Below are 24,002 nucleotides of genomic sequence, written 5' to 3' on the forward strand. Positions count from 1 at the left end.
AAAAACAAAATAAAAATCCCAAAACATATGGATGGGTAAAGAAGAATACAGACCATATTAGCCGTCATCATTAGTGAAATGTATGAGTACCTATGTCAGGCTATATAGCCTGTGCTTAGGGCTATTGTCATTTAGTTATTTAAGTCTCTTGATGAATCTGGGGTTTTCTTGGCAAAGATACTGGAGTATTTGCCATTTCCTTCTCCAGCTCATTTTACAGATGAGGAAACTGAGGCAGACAGGGTTAAGTGACTTGCCCAGGGTCACAATGCTAGGAGATAGCTCTAAGGCTGTGTTAAATTTAGGAAGATTGTCTCCCTGACTCCAGTCTCAACACTCTGTGCAACTATGGTGCCCCCTAGCTGCCTCATGTACTTAGTATTAGAAAGGATAAAAAGAAAAGAAGTGGCAGGGGCTTCTGACTGGGACGGGAATCCAAGACTGATACATATGAAACAGTTACAGCCAGGTTATAATTAAGTGCTAAACTGTGTGCCCACAGAGCCAGAGACTTCACCCTGCACAGACCTTAGTAGGGGGAGGGATGGGTCTTGGCCATCTGTTTGTGCCAGAATATCACTCTTGGGATGTTCTGAATTATTGCTTGCCTTGCCCTTTATTCCTGTGTTTAAATCATCCAGGTGTTACTGTACTTGGTTCCTTTGTGGTGATTTGTACAGCCTTGATCCCTCCATCCCTCCTGGCTCATTCATCAATGCTGGGAGCTGATTGATACCTTTGTTCTGATTTATGTTCCCTTGTATAAAAAGCTTAGTCTGAGATTTCCTTCTCAGGTCTCCTCAAAACAGGGCAGCTGGACCCAGATTGTATACCTCTGCATCTCCTTGATCATGAATGCTCAAAGGATACTGTGTAACCCAGAGGCAGGGGATACTGGGATTTGGAAGTAATTGTGTAGCAGAAGTTGCCAATGTTCCTGCGTGCTTCCTTTGCCCATTACTGAGCATCGCAGCTTGAGAGAACTTGTCAAACACTGAATTTGGCAGTATATTCCTCGCCTTAGTTCTGATCCCTGAGAACATACCTGACCATCTGAGACAGTCAGGCAAGATATGCTATGGAGCTGTGGACTTCAAAGAGGAGCATCTGAAGAAGTCAGTAAAAAAATTCATTCAAGAGGTAAGCATCAAGCTGGACCTCAAATGTGCCACAATAAAAACAACCAATCTTCTAAATATATAAGAAATATCCTCTTCTTTACCTTGTGAGTGTTAATTACATATGTTACTCTGGTTCACTTGGGGAAAATGTGTCATTTCCCTTTGTCCCTAGAGATATTGATCATTTAAATAATAACTGCATTGCTACCTACCTTATGACAGATTGGCAATGCATTCAAGACATAGATTAAGAAATTTACATTTTGCTGTGCATACCCTTTGATCCAGCAGTGTTTCTACTGGGATTATATCCCAAAGAAATCTTAAGGAAGGGAAAGGGACCCACATGTGCACACATGTCTGTGGCAGCCCTTTTTGTAATGGCAAGAAACTGAAAACTGAGTGGATGCCCATAAATTGGAGAATGGCTGAATAAACTGGTATATGAATGTTATGGAATATTATTGTTCTGTAAGAAATGACCAACAGGATGATTTCAGAAAGGCCTGGAGAGATTTACATGAACTGATGCTAAGTGAAATGAGCAGAACCAGGAGACCATTGTACAGGGAAACAAGAAGACTATATGATGATTAATTCTGATGGATGTGGCTCTCTTCAACAATAAGATGATTCAAACCAGTTCCAATTGTTTAGTGATGAAGAGAGCCCAGAGAGAGGACTATGGGAACTGAGTATGGTTCACAACATAGCATTTTCATTCTTTTTGTTATTTGCTTGAATTTTATTTTGCTTTTTTTTACTTTGATTTTTCTTGTGTGGCACAATGATTGTATAAATATGTATGTATATATTGGATTTAACATATATTTCTATCATGTTTAACATACATTGGACTACTTGCCATCTAGGGGAGGGCATGTGGGAAGGGCAGAAAATTGGAACACAAGGTTTTGCAAGGGCTAATGTTGAAGAATTGTCCAAACATATGTTCTGAAAAATAAAAAGCTTTAATAAAGAAAAAAAGAAATTTATGTTTTGGATATGGTCAATTGTAGGAATTTATTTTGTTTGAGTATGAATATTTTTAGTTTATCCCCCCCCCCATGCTAAAGGGAAAGAAAATTAATTGCTATTAGTTGAAAAAATACCTACAAAATTTAATAAAACAAACTAACAAATAAAAACAAATAGCTCCTGTATTTCAGAGGATATACATGGATAAGGATCATGACATTCTTGTTAAATCTCCTTAAATTCTTAGGGAATTCCATACACCAAGTTCATTCTTTCCACTGTTGATAAACTGGTAAACAAACATTCAGGAAATGCTTACTATGCTAAGCACTAGATATAAAACAAAAAACATTGTTCCTGACTCCAAGGAGCTTATATTCTAATGGGGAAATAATGTGTAAATAACTATATGCATACACAATAAATACGACGTGGATGAAAGAGAATCTCCAAAGAAAGGTACTAGCAGCTGAAGAGAGAGAAGGAAAAAAGAAAAGGTCTCTTGCAGAAGAAGGTACGTACTACTGAGTTGAAAGGGAAGCCAAGAAAGTTAAAAGGCAGAAATAAGGAGAAAGAGAACTCCAGGCATAGATGAAAACCAGTACAAAAGCATGGAAGTGGGAGACTCATGTGTAAATAAATAATAATGTAATATATATAAATATATAAAATAATAACAATAATAAATAATAATAAAAACAAATTGGGAACACAAAGAATTTGGAGGGGACAAAGACTGGAAAGGTAACAAAATTATGAAGGGCTTTAAAAACTAGAGAGGATTTTATATTTATATATAAATATTTATATTTTTATATTTATTTTTGATTTTCATTATTATATTGATTTTTGATAAAATATATTTTATATTTATTTTTGACGTTGGGAAGCTGCTAGGTAGTGCTGCAGTGAATAGAGTGCTCAGCCTGGAGTCACAAAGACTCATTTTCCTGAGTTCAAATCTGACCTCAGACATTTGGTAGGTGTGTGACATTGGACAAGTCATTTTGCCCACTTTTCCTCAGTTTTCTCATATGGAAAAGATGAAGGAATTGGTAAATCACTTTAGTATCTTTGCCAAGAAAACCCCAAATGGGTTAAAAGAATTTAATATGACTGAAAAAAAAAAACAACAACATTTGATCTTAAAGCTAGCAGAGAGCTAGAAAAGCTTACTGAATTGAAAGTGGTGGGGTGAAATCCTGGTCCCATAACTTTGGGAAATTCACATTGGCAACTGAGTGAAGGATGGATTAGAACAAGGAACGATTTGGGACAAAAAGACAACTTAGAAGGCTAACACAAGGTAAGGTAATGAGAGGTAATGAGGATCCTTTTTAGGGTACTATCTTGTATGAGTGGATGAGTGGAGAGAAAGATATGTTAATAAGAGATGTTCCCTATAAATGGTTTAAAAAAAAAAAACAACAAGATTTGACAATAGGTTGGATATATACAGGAATTAAGGATGAGCATGAGGTTGTAAACCTGGGTGATTGAGAGTATAGTGGTGCCCTTGTTAGTAATTGGTAGTTACTTCTGAATTCCATGATCAAGAAGAAGGACTGGACACTTTCTATAATCCTCTTCAAAATGTTGTCATTACAATCTAAAATGCTTAGAAATTAAATGAGATAACTCAATGAACTAACAGCACAAAAGGCTTATAATCCCTAATTCAGCAGCCCTTTCCTCATAGGCTAGCACAATCTGGCAAGGATATACAAGCTGTACATGAACTGATGCTGCGTGAAATAAGTAGGACCAGGAGATCATTATATATTTCAACAACAATACTATATGATGATCAATTCTGATGGACGTGGCCCTCTTCAACAATGAGATGAACCAAATCAGTTACATTTGTTCAATAATGAATAGAACTAGCTACACCCAGTGAAAGAACTCTGAGAAATGAGTGTGAACCACTACATAGCATTTCCAATCCTTCTGTTTTTAATCTGCTTGCTTTTTGATTTTCTTCTCAGGTTAATTTTACCTTATTTCAAAGTCTGATTCTTCTTGTGCAGAAAAATAACTGTATGGATATGTATACATATATTGTATTTAACTTATACTTTAACATTTAACAAGTCTGGGTCTACCTGCCATCTGGGGGAGGGGGTGGAGGAAGGAGGAGAAAAATTGAAACAGAAGGTTTTACAAGGGTCAATGCTGAAAAATTACCCATGCATATATCTTGTAAATAAAAAGCTATTAAAAAAAGGGATAATAAAAGCTGACCTAGAAGATTGCAAGACAACTCAATTCTGACTCACTTTTTCCTTATGCCATAGAAAGCCAAAAGTTTAGTTTGGGTTGCAACAGTACTCAATCAGAACTGTGGAACAGAGGGAAGTGGGACAAGGAATAAAATGTATAGGTAGCCCTATTAGGCCTGAAAAATGGGGGGGGGGGGAACTGGCTTGCAACTGTGGCCAGTTCTGTGTCCTCAGAAACCACTTGGAACAAAGACAGAATTGAAGTTCATTCAGCTCCTGACCACACCTCTTTCCAAAGAGAAGGAGTAAGAAAGTAAGCAATAAGGGAATATAAACAGGAAAATTAGACAAATTACAAAAGATCTCATTAAGAAAGAAACTCAGTTAAAGACCTTGAATACAAGTAGTTAATTAACAGGAAAGATATTAATAACAAAAGGAAATATGGTCCTCAGATCAGCTAAATGAATATAGATATAGATAAGACAAAGGAAAATGAATTGACAACTGATAAGATAGAGGATCTTTTGGATTCCCAACAGAATATGGAACCACATTAGGATGTTCCCAAATGGTTTAAGAGGGAAATCTAGAAGAGACAAGGGCTAGAGAGAAAACAGACAGAAAAAGTGGTTGGTGATACATGGCAGTGAAGCTCAGAGAGAAACTGGAGCTGGATTATAGATCTGATAATTGTGTGTAGAGATGATAACTAGAACTATGGAAGCTAAGAAGATCAAGAGATAGCATGGAAAAGAAAAGACCCAGGACAGAACCTTTGGAAAGATTCATAATTAGGGTGCATAGCCTGTCTGAAGATTCAGGAAAGAATTGGTCAGATAGGAAAAAAGAAACTAGGAAAGATATGTCACAAAAAACTAAAGGCAGGAGGTTATCCAAGAGAAGAAAGTAATTAACAGTATCAACTTTGCAGAGAGGTCAGAAGAATGAGTACTTTTAAAAGGTCATTAGATTTGGAAAACAAGGGATCATAGGTAACTTGGAAAAGACAAAATTTTCAGTTCAGTTATGAATTCTGAAAACAATAAAGGCTTAAAATCAAGTGAATAGAGAAAATAGTCACCCTCATGTAGACAGCTTTTTCAAAGAAATTAGCTAAAATCCAAATAAAGTGGATAGAAAATAACATATGCAAATGAGAACTATGAAATTTGAATGTAAGTCAATACATGTTTTGTCCACTTTTTTCAATTTGTTTTTTCTCTTGTGGGTTTTCCCTTTTGTTCTGATTTTTCTCTCCCAACATGATTGATAAAGAAATGTGTATTTTAAAAGTTAATATACATTTATAACCAGAAAAAATAAAAGAATTAATGAAATTTTAAAAAAGAAGTTAGTTGAGAAGAAGAGAGATATTAGATGACAGCATAGGCAGCAGATCAAGTGAAAGACTATTTTTCAAGAATGGGGATATATGTAGATCCCTATTAGAGATAACATATAAACTGCTTTGAAAGGATAGAAGACAAAGGTGAAAAACTAGTACATTCTAGGGAAAGGGGATAGTCAAGGGCAGTGATCAGCAAACCACAGTCAAAAGGACAAATCTAATATATCTGTGAGCTAATAATCATTTTAATAGATTAAAAAATATTTCATGATGTGAAAATTATATGAAGTTCAAATTTTAGCATTCATAAATAAAATTTGGTTGGAACACAGAAAAATAAAAAGAGAATGGGGAGATTTGGTTGTGTTTGGAGGCAATAAGAAAGAAGGTGATCACAGGATATGTCCAACACATCTGGTGTTTTTCTCCAAAGAAAATCAGGCTTAGTAATATAAGAAGACAGTTTTATCCTAAAGGGGTTTGTGGAATCCCTATTGAAGTCATAATTGGGATAAATAGGAAGAGAGCTATGAAATTTTTCTGGGGTTTTTTGACTGTTGTTTGAGAGAAACCAAGAATCACAAGTGGATTCAAGGGAAAGGTATTTAAATGCTATCCAGTAATAGTGGAAGAAATTGTATTATCCCACTAGGATAACTGATACTGAGGGAATTCAGAGATGTCGAGAAGAAATGTTGGGGTTTTGCCCAAAGCATCCATGGGATCATAAGTTGAAGATTGGAAGGGACCTTAGAGCACATCAACTTCAACTCTCAAATTTTACTGATGAAGAAACTGATGCTCAGAGAAGGTCAAATAGATGGCTTATTTTGAATTTGAACTCAGGACTTCTGACTACAAATGCAACAATCTTTCTGAAAATTCATTAGATATAATCATTTCTCAAATCTAATCTATTCATTTTGCCAGATTCATCTTCCTCAGGCACAACTCTGATCATGCGACTGTCCTTTTCTAGAACTTATTCCCTAGAGAATAAAATTCCAGCTCCTTGGTTTGGCATTCAAGGTCCCCGAAATGTCCCTAAAACTTTATTATACCACCTTCTTTTTCCTCCTCAACATACATCTTTGTGTCTAGCCAAGCCAGGTTCCCATTTGCTCTTTCCATCATGACTTATTCATATTGTTCCTCTGGTTATAGATTGTTCTCTCTCCTCTAGCCTCTTATAAGAGACATGTAATTCAACAGATCCAGTAATCAATAATCACTTATTAAACATCTCCTATATTTCAGGTACCATATTACACACTAGGAATCAAAATACAATGAATAAAACAATGTCTCTCTTTTATATAGAGAGACAATATGTGCATATATTATACATACAAGAATGTACACATATATAAATATAATACAGTGTAGATGGGGAGAAAGGTCAATGGCAGTTGGGGGATCAGGAGAGGCTTTGTATTACTTCAATCATATTTTGAAGAAAGAGGGATTTTCTGAGGAAGAAAATAGAAGAGAAAGTAATCTTTAGAGATGAGCAATCAGAGCAAAGAAAGACACAGGGATGGAAAATGTGGCAGCCAGATAGTGTAGAAAGATAAAATAGCATATAACAAGGCTGGAAAGAGATGTTAGGGACAGTCTATGAAACCATTTAAAAACCAAATAGAGTAGGTTATATTTTATTTTAAAAGAAATAGAGAACTACTGGAGTTTACTGGGTAGTAATAATAGAATAGAAATTGTATTTATTACACAATTGGTGATAAAGGACTGAAACGTAAGGGAAGCTGGGGTTAGATGCCTAATTAAGGGAGTCGCCTGTATAGAGATAATGAAATCACTGAAAGAAGAGAGAGAGAGAGAGAGAGAGAGAGAGAGAGAGAGAGAGAGAGAGAGAGAGAGAGAGAGAAAGAGAAAGAGAGAGAGAAAGAGAGAGAGAAAGAGAGAGAGTAGGGAGTATATGATGAGCCAGCAAAGGAGACTGAGAAGGAACAGGCAGACAGGGAAAATGAAAACCAGGAGATCAGCAGCATAAAAACCCAGAGAACAGAAGGTATCCAGGAGGAAATTCTGATCAATAACGCTAAATACTAGAGAAATCAAAAAGGATAAAGAGTGAGAAAAAGCCACTAGATTTGGCAGTTAATATAATATTGGCAGCTGGAGAGTCAAAGAACATTATGAACAAGTGGTCAGTATGGCTGCCAAAAGAAAATTTTGACTCACCTTTCCTTTTCCTCTAGTCTTTATTATCAAGCTCTCAACTTTGAAAGGTTCCATTCTGAAATGTCTTTACTTAAATCTGAGAAATGTATCAGTAGGAGGCATATTTACAATTTCAGATGTCTAATGCAAGACCCAGAGGACCTCTCCAGGCTGGAAAACTAATTAAGTTCTTTTTTTTGGTTCATGTTTTAAGCTGAATGACAGAAGCGGGACAGAGTGAGGAGAGAGCAGAAATTAGAGAGAGAGAGAAGAGAGGAAAGAGAGAGAAAAAGGGAAAGGAGGGGAAGAGAGAGGAACAGAGAAGAGAAAAAGTGGAGAGAAATGGGAGAGAGAGAGAGAGAGAAATGGGATAGGGAAAGGCAGAAAGAAATGAGAGAGGGAAAGAGAAAGGAAGGAGGAAGAGGAGGAAAAAGAAGAAGAGGGAGAGAAGGCAAAGGAAGAAAGAAGGACAACACTAGGCATTTCCTCCCTACTTTTCTTTCCATCATCCATCCTTCTCAAATCAAACAATTCCCAACCCATGGGCAGGTAGAGAATGGTGGATGGATTTCAGCCCTCACCCTCCCATTTTAAAGATTGAGAAAATAAGGACATTTTAACCACTTTAATGATTTGAAAGTCACTCAAACTGCCATCATGTATGTATTTCTGGAAAATCCCTGAGGAATCATTTAATTCTTTTTGCACTATCCTTCTTTACCTGCTTATAGATTGAGATAGCATCACAAGAAATAGCATTCCTCTTGGTTCCTGTTTTTGTGAAATAACAGGGTTGTCTGGCTTCAGATCAGAGATTCTCAATTCATGAACTTTAAAAAAAGCTGATAACTAAATTTCAATATAATTGGCTTCTCTTATAATACTAAATTATGCTCTGCACCTAAAAATATTATTCTGAGAAGGGATCCACAGTCTTCATTAGTCTGCTAAAAAAGTTCATGAAACAAAAAATAAATAAGAATCCCTGATTGAATATTCTCTAACATCCTTTCAGTTCTAAAGTGCTCTGATAGCCCTTAAAACTCTGGCATTTCATACCCCATGGTAACAACTCTTGGGCAAGCATTCTATTTACTAGATAAACCACACTATTGCAACAAATGGCTGGAAGAACAAAGATGGTGCTGACCTAGACTGACAAGAAAACCCCAAATCAGGGTCATAAAGAGAAGGATATGATTGAAAAACAACTCAACAACAATAACGAATAAACTGTTAGGGAATTATTTATACATATCAAATATAAACTTTTCTGTTTAAAAAAAATGCCTCTTTGTAACTTTTCTATTATTCCTAATTCTGCCCTCCTGCTCTAAGTCAAACAAGTCTAATCTTTCTTTAAAATGCAGCCCATCCATTCTCCCACATCTAGAAATGTGAGATTCTGGTAGGACAAATACCCACTGGAGCTGCATTACTCCTCACTGACTGAGCCTGATCAACCATAGAAAAATCCTGCTGGCACAAGAGTTTGAAATGTCATCTTATTTTTGAGTGAATTATGATCCCAACCTAAACTTGCTTCTGTTTCTCTGAACGAAGAGCCAAAGCCATATTTCTTCAGTTGTGTGTTCTTTCTGATAAGAATGGATTTTCTAATCATGTGACTAGATAATAAAATAATCACCAATGGCTCAATAAAAGAAATCTCATTATTTGTGGCTAGCTCTTATCATATGTTCCCTTATCAAATAGCAAGGGAAGCTTTAGAAGTGGGAAATGGTGACAGGAAATGACTTCTCATTATACTATAGATGAAAAGGAAAAAAAAATAAGCACAATGACATCTTACTTACTGTTTCTATACCTTCTTAAAAGATTCCTTTGGCCAAATTCCCTATCAAAAGCATAGATAGTTTCCAATCTGGTAGGAGAATGCTAAGTCAATAGAATTTTAGATAAAAAGTACTTTCAATTTTAAAGACCACACTGATTTGCACAAATTGACAGTAACAGAACAGTATCACTTACTTCCCAAAAGACAAAACAAAAAAGTGGGGAGGAAAATATACCAGAGCCACCTCATCTATGCAAAGAGCATCAGAGCTTACAGATATAGCCAGTAAGTGTCTAAGGAAAGATTCAAATGTTGATTTCCCTGATTCCAAGCAGGTTTCTATCTACCATGCACCTGGGATAATAACACTTTTTATCTTAGCATTCCAAAGCTCCAAACAGTAATTTGCCTATTGAGCTGCTCCTTAAACCAAGAAACCTCTTAGTTCATCTAGAAGTCTCAGGATTTGGCAAGAGTCAGAGAAGCAAAAAGTCATATTTCTTTCTATAAGTCAGGAAGGTACCTTTGCATATTATAGGAGCCCAATTCCCCTGATTTGGTCTAGTCCAGTAGCATAGTAGATAAGAGTGTTGGACCTGTAGTCAGAAAGACATTTCAAAACTAATCTCAGATGACCTCTGTGATCCTGGGCGAATCACTAAGCCCTAGTTTCCTCACCTGTAAAAATAAGCTGGAAAAGAAATGGCAAATCACTCCAGGATCTTTACCAAGAAAATTCCAAATGGTATCACAAAGAGTAAGATATAACTGAAATGACTCAACAACAAGTCAAGAAGATTTTCATGAGATAATTAGTCCAGACAACAACTGACTGGGAATCTTGTAAAAACCATTATTTGGATTGGACTAGATCCACTAACTTAAAGATCCTTTTTAATTCCTAAATACAGGGATTTTACTATGGAACTAAATTCAAGATTCCAGCACATAAAAAAAAAAAAAAAAACTATAAAATGGAAAGTAAAAAAAAGTTCACTCTTAGCGATCTACAAATATAACTAAATTTATCATCTTACTGTAGTATATCTGGTATACTGTAAAGAGTGATGGATTTGGAGTGAGAGGGAATAGGTTCAAACTCAAGCCCTGTCACTTACTAGCTATGTGACTTCCAACAAATCATTTAACCTCTCTGAGCCTCAGTGTCCTTGTCTGTAAAATGAAGGGACTATACTAGGTAATCTCCAAGGTCCCTTACAGCTCTAAATCCGTGGTCTCTGACCCTGGTGTGTTAACCATACCTTCCACTCATACAGTGACTGCTGAGTGATGGCTGACCCTATATAAGGGAGAAGACAGAAGCAATAGAATGTAATTGTGTAGTCTTGTACATAGGAAATAATACGAAGGGATTATAATACTTCAGCATTCCTAAGGTTGGGATTAGTGGCTGGCTTTAACATATTAAGAATGTATATCTGAGATACTATATAATAGTCTCAGACTGAAATGTGACTTTGAAGCTGATGGGGAGGGAGGGGCTTCCAAGATGGACCAAGTGGGCTAAGGAAGGATACAGTAAGGGTGCACCAGCTCTGGGAGTAGCACAGAAACAAGGCAAAAGCCATGAAATTGGGGGTACAGTCTCCAGAAGAAAAATTTCCCCCTTTTCGTCTCAGGTAGTGGCAATGGAAAATTAACCAAAGGAGTATTGGCAGAAATCCAGATGAGAAAACTTTCCTTTGGGAGTTTACTGAGTTAAAAGGGCAAAAGGAGAATAGAAGGCCCTTCATTTTGTTATATAAGCAGCCTGAGAATAAAAACCAAAGTAATAAAAGTTTCTCATATAATTTTTTAAAGATAATATCAAAGACAACTTCAAATAATCCTTGATGCTTGTGAACAGAGAGAAAAATAGCAGACAGATAATATGACCAGCAGCAGTCAACCTTATTTAGGCATGCTGGTCCAGGGATTTTTAGTCACTTTTTATAAACCATTTAGTGCAGCCACTGAAAAATTAAAAGGCATCATTATAGTTCATAAATGGATTTAAAATTGTGTAATAAAAATTGTGTGATGGAAATAAACTATAAATTTGTAAAACGCATTTATTTTTGTTACCTCTGTCTTCATTCCAAATCTCACTAAAATACATCAAAAACTATAGAAGCTTTTTCCAATTGAAAATCGGTATTGGTAGATTAATTCACAAAACACAGTTCTTGATATCTTGAGCAGCATCCTAAATTAATTTATAATCTTACAATATGACAACAAAACTACTTCAAAAGATCAGTCATGGGAATCATTGATCATGAGCTGGAGGAGAACTCAGAGACCATCTAATATAATATCACTTTACAGATAAATAAATTGAGATTCATAGAAGTTAAATGACCCACCCAATGTCTTGAAGAAAGTATCAAAGTCGGGATATGAACTCAAGTCCTCTGGCTTCAGAATCAATGTACTATGCTTCATTAACATGACTACGGTCTCCACTAATATGAAACCCAACTATCTTGCCTTAGCAGACAGTTTTCACGGTTTGCTATAGCTAAAACACAAAATTAGATCATCACCTGGTAGCCAGCTTTCCAGTAATGAGCCTCTCAAAACTCATCTAGGCTGACCTTTGGATAACATGTGAATCCTGCATCACTATAACTAAAAGTGATTCCACCTTGGCAAGATCTTTGATACAATCTTTGAGAAGCTGATGAGCCATGGAGAAGCCCCTGGGTTCAACAAAGGGACTAATTCAAAATTCTGGACAGGAAAACGTTATTTCATCTTTTGGAACTATCTTCTTCAGGCAGCAACATTGTGCAGTGGATAGAGAACTGGCTTCTGCATTACTAAGTCTCAAATTTATATCCTGCCTCTGGACAGTAACAAACTATGGGAGACTGGGTGCCTCTGGCAACTGTCTGACTTAAAGTTTCAGAGCCGGTGTTGCTCTTTACTGAGAGCTCCCCACAATGATGAAATCAAAGATCTGTTTTTTTTTTTTAAAGTCTTTACATGGTAGCAGTTATCTAGATATATCAAAATTCAGATAATAACCCCTCCAAGAGGACAGAGGGTCAGTTCTGTCCTTGGGAAGGAAACTCTAGCTTTAATTGAGCTAAAACACAGATAAAATCCTAGCGAAGACCGAGACAAGAGGCCTCTGTCCCTTATCTACTGACCAGTAATAAGCCTTCCTAGCAGGAAAGAACAAGAAGCAAAGCCGCAATTATCTTTTGTTTATATAAACAAGTTGATTGCTTAAGAATAAAAAGGTTGCCCCTTGATTACAGGTCCTTAGGTTATTAATGAATGGAACTATTTGCAATTTGGATCTTACATTCTTGTATTTCTTGGGGGGTGGGTGCCAAATTTTGTTAAGGACTTGACTAAAGTAAAATTTGAACTAACAATTAATCCCTATTACTGGACCTTTGAAGTCCCATACCTTTCTAGGACAAATCAACTTTATAAAAATCAGTGCGTCCCTAGCACAGCTGGATAGCATGAAAGAGATTTTTCTTTTAAGGGTTTAATGAATATTAGATTGCAAACTTCATAAAGGCAGCCTCTTAGTTATCATTATACAGAGTGCCCCCAAAGTATGTGCATTTTTAATCTTTAGTAGAAAGGATAAGCTTCTCATAAAACTATGAGCATAATTAACCAAATCAATATCAAAGATAAAAGTCATATGATTATTTCAAGATATTCGTACCTATTAAAACACAATGCTAAGTAGTACCTATCTAAAATCAAAAGATTATATGTAATGGGGACAAACTAAATGTCTAAAAGGATGAGAGATGAAGCAACAATATCCATTATCACCACTATTCAGTATTGTACCAGAAATGCTAACTTATAGCAATAAGACAAGAAAAAGAAACTAAAGGAATATGCATAAGTACTGAAGACACAAACTATCATCCTTTCCAGATATGATGGTTTACTTAGAGTAATCTAGAGCAGGAGTCCTCAAACTAAGGCCTGTGGGCCAGATGCGGCAGCTGAGGACGATTATCCCCCTCACCCAGGGCTATGAAGTTTCTTTATTTAAAGGCCCACAAAACAAAGTTTTTGTTTTTACTATAGTCTGCCCTCCAACAGTCTGAGGGACAGGGAACTGGCCCCCCATTTAAAAAGTTTGACCTAGAGAATCAACTAAAAAAGGAATAGCAGCTTCAGGAAAGTTGCAGGATATAAAATAAATCCACATGAATTATCAACATTTCTATATATTACAAACAAAATTCAGCAAGAGATAGAAAGAAAAGTTCAATTTAAAATAACAGCAACCAGTATAAAATACCTGCGAGTCTATCTGACAACACACACACACACACACACAAACTATATGTATACGATTATAAAACTTTTCACACAAATTAAAACAGATCTAAATAATTGGAGAAATATTAATTGCTTTTGAGTAGACTAAGAATATAATTAAAATGATTATACTAAATTAATTTACTTATTCAGTGGCATGCCAATCAAATTATGAAAGAATTATTTTATAGAGTTAGAAAAATAATAAAATTGATCTGGAGAAAGAAAAGGCCAAGAATATCAAGGGAATCAATAAAAAATGACGGAAGGAAGGCTAGCAGCATCAGTTCTCAAACTATACTAATTGGGAATCATCAAAATATTTTGGTTCCGAATAAGAATCAGAGTGCTTGATCAATGGAACACAACAAGAAACAAATGAACAGAGCAACCCAGTGCCTGATAAACACAAAGATCACAGCTATTGGGGTAAGAATTGACTGTCTGATAAAAACTGCTGGGAAAAATAGAAAGTCTGATCAAAACTAGGCACAGACCAACATTTCACATAATATATTAAGATAAGCTCAAAACGAGTATATGATTTAGATATAAAGGATGAAATCATAAGCAAATAAGTGGATCTGGAAGAAATTACATATCAGATTTATGGATGGGGAAGAATTCATAATCAAACTAGATATAGAAAAGTTTGCAGGGGATAAAATGGATCATTTTGATTACTTAATACCTTAAAGTTTTTGTACCAAAAAATCAGTGCAGTTAAATTAAATTTAAAAGGCAGGAAACTGGGAAAAAATCTTAGCAGCAATTTCTTTCACCAAGTTTTCATTTTTCAACTATAGAGAGAACTGAACCAAATTGATCAAAATAAGAGCCATTCCCCAGTAGATAAATTAGTAATGGACATAAACAACCAGTTTTCAGAAAAAAAAATAATTCAAAGCTATCAAGTCACATAAAAATGCTCTAAATCACTAGAAATTTAAAAAATGCACATGAAAACTCTAACATTGACATCAGATTGACTAAGATAGCAGAAAAGGAAAATGACAAATCTTGGAGGGGATGTGGGAAAATAAGTACATTAATATGCTATTGGCAAAGCTGTGAACTAGTCCAACTACTGGAATCATTCTAGGTCTACAACATTAATGACTTAAAACTGCAACAAGAGTTTGGAGACAGCCTGTATTGTTTCCAGTACCTAGAACAGGCTATTCATTACATCTAGCAGATGATTAACAAATGTCTGGTGAATAAATAAATTAATGGCTAGGGAAGTAAAATAACAATTAGGGGACAATGCAGAACTATGTGATCTAAAGCATGGTGGAAGTGACTGTTTCAAAAGATGAAAAGGCAGTGTGTGGGCTGAAATAAACCCGAGATGAATACTGAAGGATCTTGTAACGGGCTGAGGTTTGAGTTGATGCACTGAGGTCCCAAGTACATGAGGCTAACTAGTAATTGGGCTATACTCTATTAATATACATGATTGGATAAAGAATAGTCCCTGCCCACTCTCCGTGCAAGTCCTGATGTGTTGTATAGGAAATGACGATTTTGGTGGGTGGAGGCAGAGAGAGAGACAGGAAGAGAAGCTGGGAGAGATTGGGCCTGGGTTCGAGACTCCGAGCTGCTGGTTGTGTGGCTGCTGGTCGCGCTAGCTTCTTGACTCAGCTGCACATATTGCTATCGCCGATTCTCTTCCACCTCCGATCCTTCTTCACTGAGAAAAAAGACTGACGATTTTCCCCTAACCTGAATTCCTGACTCCTGCTGATTTAAAAATACACGATCTTCACAGGATCTGAAAGTCCAGAAGCCGAAATATATAAAACTATATAATAATAATGTACCATATTACCTCTTTCAAGATCAAATATTTCTTATATTTTTCTTAAATTTCTGACTTGAGGTTTGATTCTAATTTTTTGGGGGGGATGGGATGAGTCCAAAACTGCAAATTTGTTGATGAGGGAAAGCTTCCAGTAGGGAAACTTCCTCCACTAATGCAGATCAGCAACTTCATTATAATTTATTGGAGAGCCAACTGGGACCTAGTGAGGTTACAGGGTTTTATGGAAACAATCTGTCAGAATCAGGATTAGAATCCAAGGTTTCATGACTTCAAGATTGGTTCTCTAGCTATTTCTCCATGCTTCATGGGTTTTTTTTACCTTTTTTTGAGTGTGGATGCTTTGAGCAGTCTGTTGAAGTCCAGGAGGCTCTTCACAAAAATAATGAAGGAAACTAATTATGTTGAAATATAGTTATGTATCTCTATTTTCTATGTTACATATAGTATATGTACATATATGATACAGACGGAAAAATATATGGATGCACATATTTGTATATGTATATGTATGCATATATGCATTAAAACAGCATATGTTCACAGACCCCAGGAAGGGTAAAGGAAATATACCTGCTGATCTCAAGCCTTGTTTAAGCAGGATTTCAACCACAGGGCAAGAACAATGTCATTTTTCATGGAGCCAATTCTGTGGGGATTGAAATGATACCATGCAAACACGTACAGAATTTGGTTAAGGAAGTAAGAGTGATATTACACAACATTAGGAGGCAAAACTTGCCTCAATATTGACAATTTGGTTTATTAACTGGAACTCATCCAGTATCATGTCTGCACTCTGTACTCTTATCATGGCAACGTAGAAAAGTGTTACTTTCAGGTGACAGGTTTCCAAACTGTTTATCTTTCTCTACTATAACGACAGCTTTAAGGGCACAGCTTCTGACTCCACAACCCCTGACAGGATGCCACAAACAAACTGGTCTTGGCTAAGAGCCATACCAACCCAAAGTCAAGAGGAGGACAGTGGCTTAAAAGCCACAGTGAGTCACTTGAGCTGAATCAGAAAATGTTTCTGCTTTTTTCTTTGGCAAGACTTTCTAACTTCCTTTGCATGTGCCCACTGACCAGCAATGTGCAAACAGGGATAAGAGGCAGGTCCATGTGGGGTCAGGCAGAGAGTACCAAACTTTTCTTACTGTCCTGCTCCCAGTGCCATTGAGTCTTAAAAGAAAGTATGGTGCCATGAGCCACTTACACCTTAGAAAAGGAGAACAAGGACATTCTCATCCCATCTGAGAGAATGGAGGCCAGAGAGAAAAGCATTTTTCTCTGGAAATCCTAACCCTCCCTCAGAGTAAATGAGAGAAAAACAGTTTAGGAAATTCTTATAATAGTAAAGAGAAATGCAGGTAAAGGAAAGCACTTATTCTAATCATTCAAAGAATATTTTTAAAAAAAGCTTTTGAACAAATTATATGCAAAAAGCTACTCACCTTCAGAATCCAGAGCTTGAATTTTCAATTCCAAGGGAGAGTCTTCAAGATAGAGTTCTCGGGTGGTAGAAACAATCTGAATGCCATGGATGATGTCCACAATAGCATCACAGCGCAGAACCTGGCCGGTCACTGAAAGAGATGGCCCAGATATGCACAATCAGCCCCTTAGTTTGAAATGCTTACTGTTTCTTCTTGTCCTTTCTCTCTCTACTTGGCTACTAGGTCAAAGACCTCATCTGGGTTGGGGATGGGCTCAGAGAAAATTTAGGGGACAGGAATATGGTAAAGAAAAAGCCTGGAAATGTAACTTAAACCACTGTGGAAAGTGTCTGGTGAACTCATTCACATGATTTAGAATAGTTTTGGCCAAGAAATGAATGTTGACATTTAAACCTCCTTTCTGAGGGTAGACACCGTGCCTCCTCCAGGAGATGGTATCAACTTCTGTTCTTTTACAATCTAACTTATGACAAAACACCTTATTCCTCTTTAAGATATTCAGACTAACTTAGCTCCACAGAGTAGTACCCTCTGCTTGTACCCCCACAAAACCTTAAACACGGATAGCGTTTTTCTCCCCATAAATCTTAGGACCAGCCCTTTGGGAGGAGAGGAGTTCAAATCTTTGATTTAATTGACATAGGGAACTGCCAGCATGAAAATTCTTTCCACCTAACATATCAGCAACTGTTCTGCAAATTAAAATATAAGAGAATTGTCTGAGGTAACTGAGGAACTAAGTAGCTCGTCTGGGGTTATGTACCAAAGGTCAAAGGTTTTTCTGTCTCCAAGGCCAGAACTCTATCTATGACACCAGGCTATCCAGTCATAAATTTTTAGATGACACTAAAAACCAGAAATCAGACCCACACTATAAAATCAGTCCTTAAAAATGATGCTCTAGTGCTGCAGCAATAAATTCTTTGGGTCAGAATATAGCATTACTAAGGCCAACTTTTTAACTCCAGTCTTTGAAAAGCAATTTCTTCTACAGGGAAACTGCCTGAGTCTCTTCATTCAAAGTGGTAAACTGAATTGGTATAAACTTTTCAAATAAAATATACTTGAAAGTTAAATGTCCAAGAATGAGCTTGTTTTCAATGTTTGTCATCAGCCAAAGTAAACAGAGGAAATTGTCTGTATTCATGAATGGAGTCTTTGATGATCTTTAAAAATATATAATGGATCACCACAGATTTTCAACTCATCCACTATAAGCAGCTGAGAGTAAAGACTGTTGTGTGTATAATGCAGACACTTTACTGGAAGTAACATCATGCTGGGAAATAATTCTGAGATAAAATGGTCTGAGCTATATTTTTAGTGCCAAATAAGTATCTTAGAAATAAAGGTCCCATGCAATGAGGGAGATAAAGTGAAATAATACAGATAAGATCTGGGCTTAATTATCAAATGTATGGAAAAAATTTACATATGGGAAAAACTCAAAGCTTGACAATAGTTCAGCAGAAATATTCTCATAGACATTCCTCTGTGCAAGACTTGACATTGGGATGGCCTATAAATTAGTATGTCCATGAAGTATCTATATACTGTGATAGGAACTGACTGTGTATGAGGGGGGAAGAAAGGAAGAGACTGTCTTTGGAACAAAGCATCATGCTCCACCACTGTGGTACAGACATAGAGTGCTGCAAGAGATTAACAAATGTTTACTAAATTGACTGTGTGCTGTGGTACATTAAAACATTAGCAGAAACTGTGTCCTAGCCAATAGTTTCTAGTAGAGTGGACAATTTAACCCTATAATAAAATTAGGTTTTCTCCTTATATATTCCACAGAATCTAACATTGGGCTAGATACACATCAGTTGATCAGTAAAAATATTTGTACCAAAACATTTTATATTTTGTCAGAATAGTATTTATCTAATTCTTTTTTTCTCATTGAAAAGAATGGAAGATTTAATATGAAGTGTTTTCCCCACACCAGAAATAATTATGATATAAATAAAAAAGACACCAACAATATATTCTTTTCTAAAGGGCAATGCCCCTGAAAGAAATACACAAAGTGCTTACTGATATCTTCTGCAAAGATGATGCTAGTAAGGCGGGTGGGCTGTGATAGGCGGGCCTGTACAACTGCTTTTTGAGAGCACTGCCGTTCATCCAGATCCACAGGTTCAATACTGGCTACTTCTGGTCTGGTAGATGACCTGGAAATAAATGACTTTAAGTTATCAAGAAGGTTCCCACTTGTAACAGTACCCAGAGAGATTCCTATACCAGCAACCATCTATAGCCAAGGCAAGAAGCTCTCCTAAAACCAGTCTCATTTATAGTTTCATTCATTAGATCACTATATGCAACTATCTTCTGTGTTATTAATCTGACACATTAGCAGGATACAAATCAATCAGTCAGCAAGTACTGATTAAACACCTGCCATGTGCCAAACACTGTCTTAGGTGATTGGGATTAAAGTGAAAAGAATGAAATAATCCCTTCTCTCTAGGAATTTTCGTTCTAACAAAGAATGATTAGAACAATGGAGAAAGAAGGTACAGTGAGCACCTTTTCATTTTTTGCTGAGGACACATGTATACCTGGATTTATAGCATAGGTATGCTCTGAAAAGTTCATAGAATGTCAAATTGGAAGGTCTAAGGCCCCACCTTGGGCGCCAAAAATGTATTATTCGGGCTAGCTTTCTGGAGGACCTCAGGATCAGCCCAAGTCCTTGGTCTTAGTGCAGAAGTGATGAAGGCAGGACAGCCACCACAAAGCTGGCCAAAGATGAAAAAAAAAGACCTCATTTTATGATTTTATTCATCTAGAAGAGAAATGACAGGGAAAATGCTTTAAGGCAGGATTTTTTAACCTGGAGAACATAAACTTATAGATATTTTGATAATTGTATTTATAATGCTATATATTTTATTTTGTGCATTTTAAAACACTCTGAAAAGGAATACAGAGGCTCTATCATATTGCCAAAAAGGGCCATGAGAACAACAGCAAAGTGTAGGAATCCTTATTTAAGGAGTTAGTTGCCTCTGTGAAAAAAACAAAGGACAATGAGAATAGCAGTAGAAATGAGATTATGTACCTCAGTGGTATCTAACATGTACTACAGAGTGTGATATCAGCCTGGAGGTCTAATTAGCTCACTGGGATTGTCTTCACTTATGAGAAATATGTTTCTGGTCATGTGATCATTAATGCCTTTTGCTCAACTGAAAGTTAGGTTGGGAATTTTGCAAATCTGTAGGGGAAAAAAATCAAATCCAGTAAATTAGTGTTGTGAATATTCACATTTCAAAGAGATTTTTCAATTTAAGAGATTCCTTTGAACAATGACCTCATTTACTGTATGTATGTATATTCTTTTTTTAAATGCTGATTTGATTTTCTTTTTAAAAAAGCTATTTATATGTAATATGATGAAATAAAAAGAATTTTGGCTTAGAAATTGAGAAAGCTCTATGTCTTGTATATAGATATTTAATAGACATGTGTTAAATGTAATTGTTGAACTGAATTTTAGATAAGTACTACTTACCATTGTGTTTTAATAGATACAAATATCTTGAAATAATCATATGACTTTTGTCTTTATTATTGATTGGTTAATTATGCTCATAGTTTTATGAGAAGCTTTTCCTTTCTACTAAAGCTTAAAATTGCACTAATACTTTGGGGGCATTCTGTATAATGATAAATAAGAGCCTGCCCTTATGAAGTTTGAAATCTAATCTTCATTAAACCCCTAAAAGATTTCTGCAAATAGAAAGATGGAATTTTAATTTAAACTCTATTACATCTCAAAGATATCATCAAAAATGGGTAATCATAGTAACTTCTTATTATAAAACACTCACAATAACCAAAAAGAATTTAGAGACACCAATATTAGGCCTGGCACTGTATTGAGTTTCTGAAGATAAAAGAAACTGCTCTTACCAAGAGGATCTAGTGATCAGTCAATTTAGTGGATCCCATTAAGAATCAAAGAGATGCTTAACTTCTTCCAAACTACGGATTTGTATTACCAAACATGGCATATGTGGAAAGGATATAAAACAAACCTGATTAGCTTTTATTGTCTCTATACAAATTTGCATACACACATTGAAGACCCATCTTCACTTGAAGTATAAAATCTCAAGAAGGCTTATACATCTTCTGAGTTGTGAAGAATATCTATTTTTATATCAAAACAAAAGAATGTACTTTGGAATGGAAATGGATTTAATTCAGGTTTCTCAATTTCTGCTACATTCTGGGTTTTATTTAAATGAGCTTTATTAAAATCAAATTCACCTGCCAATAAACCGATAACTAGAATCCTGCTGAATGTTTGGTTTGGGTTTTGTTTTGAGTTTAGGATGGGGGGATAGGGAAGGCATTGAGAACACAATAATATGAAAAGTGAAATACTTTACAAATATTTTTTCCTATTTAAAAATATTTTTACTTGTTTTGCTAAATATTTCTCAACTGCATGGATATTAATAATGTTTAAATTGAGTTCTAGTTTTTCTTCCTTCCTCTCTGGAAAGGCAAGCAATTTAATATAAGTCAAACATGTAAAAGCATGCAAAATATATTTCCAAGTTAGCCCTGTTGTAAAGAAAAACAGACAAAATATAAAACAAGAAAATAAATAAAAGTTTTAAAAATTGTTTCACTCTAAATTCAGAGATCTTCAGTTCTCTGGAGGTGAATAGCATTCTTTTTCATCATAAGCCCTCTGAAATTATTTTAGATTATTGTCTTAATCAGGGTAACTAAGTCTTTCACAGTTGATCATCCTTATTGCTGTTACTATATATAATATTCATGTAGTTCTGTTCACTTCACGTTGCATAAATATTTATACAAAACTTCCTGGATTTTTCTGAAATGATCCTGCCCATCATTTTGGTTTCTAATTCATTTTGCTACAAAATTTTATTTTATGTGAGTGTTCATCCCATTTACACTCATAGTTATAACTGTGTATTCTCATCTATTCTATTTTCTTCTGTTTCTTCTTCTCTCTTTTTATCCTGTTCTTCTAAAGTCTGTTTTGTTTGTGACCACTGCCTCCTTTTATCTGGCTCCCTTTTAACCACTCTCTTTTTCTCCTTGTTTGCTTTTCCTCCTATTTCCCTTTTGGGTTCTATTATGAATTGAGCAAATATATATGAGTATACACAGATACATATACACATATTTTTTCTCCCTTTAAACTAATTTAGATTTGAGTAAGTTTAAATACTGCCCACCTAACCCCCCATTTTTCCTTCCATTATGAAAGATTTTCTTTAAACATCTCTTTTATGACAGATACTTTCCAGCATTCTTTCTCTCCCTTCCTGCTTCTCCCAAACCTTCCTCTTTTCTAACTATCCATATTTTTATATCATCTCAATATAATCAACTCACTTTCATATCTTCTTTCTTTGTATAATCCTTCTAAACTGCCTTAAAGATTACAGTTCTTAAAAATTACATGTATTATCTTCCATATAAAAAGGTAAATAATTTAATCTTACTGAGTCCTTTATGATTTCTCTTTTATGTTTATCTTTTTAGGCTTCTCTTGAATTCTTGTATTTGAAAATAAATTTGTCTTCTGTTTCATTAAACATTCTTTGAGGTATGCTTGTAGCTATTCTGACTTCATTGTCTTCTTCTGAGTTTCTATCTTGGTCTTCTCTATTGTCAAAGTAGACTTTTATGGTCAAGTTCTTTTTTGTTGTTTGCTCATTTTCCCTAGCTCATTTCTACTACTCTCTTTCTTGATTTGGAACTTTATGTTAAAGTTGGGCTCTGTTCCTAACATTTGGTTTTTTGTTTTGTTTTGTTTTGGGAGGGAGGGAGGGATGAGGAGAAAAACTGTGCTAAGCTTCAGGCTTTTTCATAAGCTTTTTCAAGTATCTGGAAATTTTTGGAGCTTCCAAAATGGTGTGATCTAGGAAGAAGTATGATTACTCCTCTGCTGGTCCATATTCTGGTCCTTATCCAGGAAAGCTCCCTGATTCTTTGGGATTGCAATGGATACTCTCCTCCGTTATGATGCTCCCTTAAATTATTCTATTTCTCAGAATCCCTAACCCTAGGGATCAAAAAGCAATACTGCTCCTTAGGGCTACTGCTCTCTCTATTGACCTCTCTACCCTAGAACTATGACCCAGAAGTGCCATAGGCAATGCAGTTGCCAAATAACATCAAGTCCCATTTCTACTACTAGCACAGAGTCTCCTATAATCACTTTCCGATCAGTGGTCCCTTTACAGTCTCTAGCATGAAAGCTCCTGAAGCTGCTGCTGCTTTTGTCACCACCTCATGGCCCTGCCACTGGTACTTAATCCACACTGACTTTGGGCCAGCCTCTATTCCTCTTTTACAAATCTCTAAGTTGTCTTGGGCTGAAAGAATGTCTCAGTCTGACCTTCTGTTAGCTCTGCTATTCCAGAATTTGATTGGAGGTGTTATTTCAAAGTAGTTTGGAGGGGAATATTGGGAAAGCTCAGCTGAGAGCTTTCACTAGTCTGCTATCTTAACTCCAATGCTTTGCAAATTTTAACACTATATAAATTCTTGTTGTTATTATTTTATAGATATAGATAACACTGGGTAAGGAAAGTCCTTCTTCCAACACAGAGCAGTCATTGTTCTACAACTTAAAGTCTTAACCACTTGCCTAAGTGACTTTTCTGGGATTATACAAAGGATATATAGGGTGGCCTTTATATCTTTGGGCAGTTTTAAGATATAAAAGCTTAAAATTGCTTTAAAACTTTGGAGATACC

General features: G+C 35.8%; 1 protein-coding gene across 1 annotated transcript in view; it reads right to left on the reverse strand.

Moving 5' to 3' along the window:
- NUP210 (nucleoporin 210) overlaps nt 1-24,002 on the reverse strand; it is a 148,176-nt gene that overhangs the window by 104,286 nt on the left and 19,888 nt on the right. Inside the window, exons 2-3 of the mRNA XM_031956678.1 lie at nt 19,282-19,418; nt 17,236-17,367 (exon numbers count right to left, since the gene is read on the reverse strand). Of these exons, the coding sequence (XP_031812538.1) occupies nt 17,236-17,367; nt 19,282-19,418 (269 nt within the window). The remainder of the gene's footprint in view (nt 1-17,235; nt 17,368-19,281; nt 19,419-24,002) is intronic.

This window comes from Sarcophilus harrisii, chromosome 1, assembly GCF_902635505.1.
Source record: "Sarcophilus harrisii chromosome 1, mSarHar1.11, whole genome shotgun sequence".
Lineage (NCBI taxonomy): Eukaryota > Metazoa > Chordata > Mammalia > Dasyuromorphia > Dasyuridae > Sarcophilus > Sarcophilus harrisii.